Source organism: Syngnathus typhle, unplaced genomic scaffold (genome assembly GCF_033458585.1).
Source record: "Syngnathus typhle isolate RoL2023-S1 ecotype Sweden unplaced genomic scaffold, RoL_Styp_1.0 HiC_scaffold_27, whole genome shotgun sequence".
NCBI lineage: Eukaryota > Metazoa > Chordata > Actinopteri > Syngnathiformes > Syngnathidae > Syngnathus > Syngnathus typhle.
Window position 1 is genome coordinate 1,124,367 of NW_026871933.1, and position 5,725 is coordinate 1,130,091.

At 37.7% G+C, this 5,725-nt stretch overlaps 1 protein-coding gene across 1 annotated transcript; it reads left to right on the top strand.

Annotated features, from left to right (window-relative positions):
• Positions 1-2,875: 2,875 nt before the first annotated feature.
• Positions 2,876-5,479, top strand: LOC133147040 (E3 SUMO-protein ligase ZBED1-like). Its single transcript, XM_061271167.1, has 5 exons — positions 2,876-3,491; positions 4,161-4,248; positions 4,310-4,369; positions 4,451-4,544; positions 4,667-5,479. Exons 1-5 carry the CDS (start codon positions 2,944-2,946, stop codon positions 5,128-5,130), a joined length of 1,254 nt encoding a protein of 417 aa, XP_061127151.1. The 5' UTR covers positions 2,876-2,943; the 3' UTR covers positions 5,131-5,479.
• The last annotated feature ends 246 nt before the right edge of the window (positions 5,480-5,725 follow it).

Sequence of the window (5,725 nt, forward strand, 5' to 3'; positions counted from 1 at the left end):
CGCACAACTAAGCATGGACAGATCCATCAGGCAACGACAAAGATGGTACGTAAATATTTTTTTAAACCCTCTCAAGGTTAATATGAGAATGTACAATGGATGTCCATCGTATAGAAAAAGCTATATTAGATTTTGGGTGTAATAAACGACCAGGTAAATGGATAGATAATACACAAAAACCATTCGTTTGCATACATTGATAAATAAAAGATCAACATTATGTGGCACTTGCCTCCCCAGAACTTTAGGTTTATAGGAAGTTTTTTTTTCTATGGAAGAAACACATGCGCCTAAGTGCAATATGGATTTTCGCCAGTAGAGGGCGCTGAAAATAAATGTTGCACAGCGGATGAGCTGTCTTCATCATTTCTGTCTGTAACAATTGCACACACAGCCTTACATTTGTAACTAGTTTTAAGAGATGTGCATATTTTTTCATTGGACATGCAATGTAATTCTGTCAACTTTTAAATAAACTGTTATTTTATTTTTAATGTGGATAGAGGATTTATTTTTGGTGTTTCCGATTTTACTGCAGATTATCCAGACATCCCCAACGTCAAAGCAGCAGTATTTTTGTCCTCAGCATCCTTATTTTCCACAAAAAATTTCTACATTTTTCAACCGATTCAACACATTCCAACTTTCAACTGTTCATCTTTTGCCTACCGATTCCACAACTTCCCACTTACCAAAAATTCCAAATTTTCAAATTTGAACTTCAACATAATTCTCTACAATTTACTTTTCCTACTCTAATTTCTACATTTTGCAGACGATTCAACCCATTCCAACTTTCAACTGTTCATCACTTGCCTACCTATTCCGCAACTTCCCACTTACCAAAAATTCCAATTTTGAAATTCAACCAAATTCTCCAAAATTTCATTTTTCTACTCTAATTTCTACATTTTTCAACTAATTCAACCCATTCCAACCCAAACTGTTCGTTTCCCTACTTATTCCACAACTTCCCACTTACCAAATATTCCAAAATTTCCATTTTGAAATTCACCACAATTTCTCCACATTTTCTTTATTTCTCAAGTAATTCAACTCATTTCAGCAGCATTCCCCAAAAAAGTTATTCATACATTTCGCCTTCACACGCAATTTCTCCAGAAATTGCAAAATTCTAGTTCTTCTATTTCATTCTCCTCACTTTTCTGTCCCGCTTCTTCTTTCACAAAATTCATCCGATTCACTCCATTCCACTTTTCACGTATTCCAAATATTCAGGAAAGGGTGGCTTCCATTTTTCACATTCCGAAAATTTTCCGATTCCGCAAAATTCCCAAAATTCCGACAAATTTTTCCCCATCCATTCTTAATGGCACATTCGACATTTCACAAAATTTCGTTTTTCACCTCTAACTTCTACATTTTTCAACCGGTTCAACCCATTCCAACTTTCAACTGTTCATCTTTTGCCTACCTATTCCACAACTTCCCACTTACCAAAAATTCCAAATTTTCAAATTTGAAATTCAACCAAAATTCTGTCAAATTCCGTTATTCCACTCTAATTTCTATATTTTTCAACCGATTCAACCCATTCCAACTTTCAACTGTTCATCTTTTGCCTACCTATTCCACAACTTCCCACTTACCAAAAATTCCAAATTCCCAAATTTGAAATTCAACCAAAATTCTCTAAGATTTCGTTTTTCTACTCTAATTTCTACATTTTTCGACCGATTCAACCCATTCCACATTTATTCCCCTTATTCACCTTATGCTTACCACATTCACTCCCATTCACCCCCACTTCCACTATGCTTCCCACATTCACTCCCATTCACCCCCACTTCCACTATGCTTACACAATTCAACTCTTGACCCCCAATTCCAGTGTGGCGGCCATCTTGGATGACCCTGAAGTGCCACCAATGAACCCAGAATGAACCGGAAGTGCCCCAAATCAAACCGAAAGTGACCCCAAATAGACCGGAAGTGACCTCAGGTAACCCGAAGTGACCCCAAATCAAACCGGAAGTGACCCCAAATGTACCGGAAGTGATCCCAAATAAACCGGAAGTGACCCCAGCTAAACCAAAAGTGACCTAAATTAAACCGGAAGTGACCCAAATAAACCGGAAGTGACCCAAATTAGACCGAAAATGACCCGAATCACACCGGAAGTGACCTTATTTCAACACTAAGTGCCCTAAATAGCTACATTTGCGCTAACTATATCGTTTTTTGTCTGATTTAACCCGTTTCAACATTTTTACCCCAAAAGTGAACCTCCTGAGGCCATTTTTTTTTTATTCGTTCCAAATTTAGAAAGATTTTGGCGCAATTGCTTTATTTTATTTTCCCATTCATTCTCTATGGGGATTCAACATTCGCTCTAACTTCTACATTTTTTAACTGATTCAACCCGTTCCAACTTTCAACTGTACATCTTTTGCCTACCTATTCCACAACTTCCCACTTACCAAAAATTCCAAATTTGAAATTCAACCAAATTCTCCACAATTTCATTTTTCTATTCTAATTTCTACATTTTTCAACCGATTCAACCCATTCCAACTTTCAACTGTTCATCTTTTGCCTACCTATTCCACAACTTCCCACTTACCAAATATTCCAAACTTTCAATTTTGACATTCACCACAAATTCTCCAAATTTTGTACATTTTTCAAGTAATTCAACACGTTTCAACATTGTTCGACAGTAGGGGTGTAACGATACATCGATACACATCGATTAATCGATATAATGCTCTACGATATATTGGTATCGATGCTAAACGTAAACATAAATTTATATCGCCGTGTTTGACCTCGGACATTAGACGCGACTTTATTTTGAAATCCAGCTCATTGTTGCTTGCTTCCTCTTTCCGGAAGCAGGGCGCGGCAAGTTGTGTTGTGAGCAGAGCAGGCACGTGAAAGGGGAGGCGATAGCTAGTAAGCGGCTCCTGGCCTGGTGCTACTATGGCTAGTGACGAGGACATTTGCTCCCCCTTAGGCTTAAAATCGTTCGTTTGGAGGCACTTCGGATTCCAGAAAAAAGATGGATCAACGGACAAGAGGCGTGCTGTTTGCAAATTCTGCCATGCGGTGATAAAATACTCTGGGAACACCACAAATCTCGCCGCACATCTAAAAAAAAAACACGACATCTCTCCCTCAAGCAGCGACCGCGAAAACAACACAGACACGACGCCCTCCGTGAACACATTTTTCCCCCAAATGCTAAGTAAAAACTCTAAACGAGCTAAATCCATCACTGCTGCAATTTCATATCATATTTGTAAAGACTTGAGACAGTTTAGTAGCGTGGAGGGTGAGGGATTTTCCGAGTTGATGAATACGCTAGAGCCCAGATATACAATACCATCGAGACAGTACTTTAGTGAAACACGTGTACCACGTCTATATACCTGTGTTAAAGCGGAGGTATTACACGAACTAAAGGAAGCAGGACGGGTTGCTATCACTGCAGATGGATGGACTTCTCGCTCAACTGAAGCCTACATTAGGTCACTTGCCACTACATTGATACAGCATGGACGATAAAAAACTACGTGCTTCAGACTCGCGTTTTAAGTGACTCTCACACAGGACCGAACCTAGCCTCTGTCCTAAACGAAGCATGTGAAGAATGGCACATTGCAGATAAAAACCCAGCTCTTGTAACTGACAATGCCAGGAACATGACCGTAGCAGGAATAGAGGCGCGTCTGTCACCGCACATAAAATGTTTTGGACATACTATCAACTTGGCAACTCAAAAAGGACTCAAATGCAATGATGCTGCCTGTCTTTTAGGTAGAGTACGCCGTTTTGTGAGTTTTTTTCACCGCAGCACGCTGGCCAATGTTGTGTTAAAAGAGAAGCAAAAACTACTTGATCTCCCGCCACACAAACTCATCCAAGATGTCATCACACGTTGGAACAGCTCGTTTGATGTGGTGGAGCGTTTTTTTGGAGCAACAGGCTGCTGTGTGTGCTGCACAGCTTGACCAAAAAATCAGAAAGTCCATGAAGAATGATTTACAAACACTAAATGAAGATGACATATCCACAGCTGAAGAAATTATACAGTTACTGAGGCCTGTGAAAACTGCAACTACAATAATGTGTGAGGAGGCACAACCAACTATCTCAGTCATTGCTCTACTGAAAAGTAAATTGATTGAACATTTCAGTGTCTGTGAGGATGACATGCCACTGATCAAAGAAATGAAACAAACAATGGCCAAAGAGCTCAAGCATCGTTACACAGATGTCCAAGAAGTATTAAACACTGCAGCTGCCCTTGATGCAAGATTCAAGACCCTGCCCTTTGTGTGCAAAGAGGAGGGATGCCATGTTCAAGAATATCATAAATGAGGCTGCACACTTGTGGGACCAAAAAGTAAGTAAGATTAAATACTAGCACATGATAAACGTATTACCAGATAATTATTAACAATGCACATCTTTTTTCGGTTCATAGGAAGACACACAGGCTCATGATGGCACTGCAATGGAGGAAACTCACACAACACACCCATCTGAAGAGGCATGTGATGATGAGCTCCATGCTTCAGGTGTGTATTTTCTGCATAATTAAATAACACCTAATTATTATAAGAAATTAGGTGTTTGTTTTCTGCATAATTATTATAAACCTGAGCCCTAAAGCGATGTTTGTGTTTTTGTGTCATTTTAGAATATGTTCCTGTCTCAAAAAAAAACAAAGCAATGGAGGATCTGTTTGGGGACACATACACTGCGAGCAGCAACTTCGTGAAAACATCCAAGCAGCTGGCAGAGATGGAAGTATATAGATACAAAGAGACTGAATTATTAACACTCAAAGGTAATCTGTTAGAATGGTGGGGAAGTCATGAAATGGAGTTTCCCCTCCTTGCAAATCTAGCCAAAACCTATCTCTGTATTCCTGCAACAAGCGTGCCCTCCGAGCGTGTATTCAGCACTGCAGGTGACATTGTCCGCTCAGAACGTAGTGTTTTGACACCTGAGCATGTCGATCACTTGATTTTCTTGAAGAAGAACCTAACAAAGAACGCACTAATATTAATAATAATAAATAATAATAAATTTCAATGCACTAAGCAAACATGTGACAAACTACTTTTGATTTTTTACTACATGTATTATTGGCCATATTGAACAGTTCAAAGAGTAAACACCGTGTAATGTTAAAATTCTATATAAAGAGTTATAAATTAAGTTATTTTTGTTTCATAGAAGAGTTAAATGACAACATACATATTTTATTTATGTATAGTTCTCTGGTATTGCAAATTTTTTTTTTGCATTTGGGTGCTCAAGGTGTAATGTTTACTACTTTCATTATAAAGAACTTGTTTTTGTTTTGTTCAGTAATGCACTTTATCATAAATTTCAATGCACTAAGCAAACATGTGACAAAGTACCTTTGATTTTTTACTACATGTTGTATTATTGGCCATATTGAACAGTTCAAAGAGTAGACACCGTGTAATGTTAAAATTCTATATGAAGAGTTATAAATAAAATTAAGTTATTTTTGTTTCATAGAAGAGTTAAATGACAACATACATATTTTATTTATGTATAGTTCTCTGGTATTGTTTTTTTTTTTTGCATTTGAATGGTCAAGTTGTAATGTTTACTACTTTCATTATAAAGAAAGAACTTGTTTTTGTTTTGTTCAGTAATGCACTTTATCATAACTTTATCATATCACTTTATCTACTTTGTATACTACTAAATGTAATTTCCT

Bases quoted from the DNA above. Each gene is read 5' to 3' on its own strand.
- LOC133147040 (XM_061271167.1), top strand. From the start codon at position 2,944: ATGGCTAGTGACGAGGACATTTGCTCCCCCTTAGGCTTAAAATCGTTC. The intron at 4,249-4,309 runs GTATTAAACACT...TTGTGTGCAAAG, and splicing joins GTTACACAGATGTCCAAGAA to AGGAGGGATGCCATGTTCAA. The intron at 4,545-4,666 runs GTGTGTATTTTC...GTGTCATTTTAG, and splicing joins TGATGAGCTCCATGCTTCAG to AATATGTTCCTGTCTCAAAA.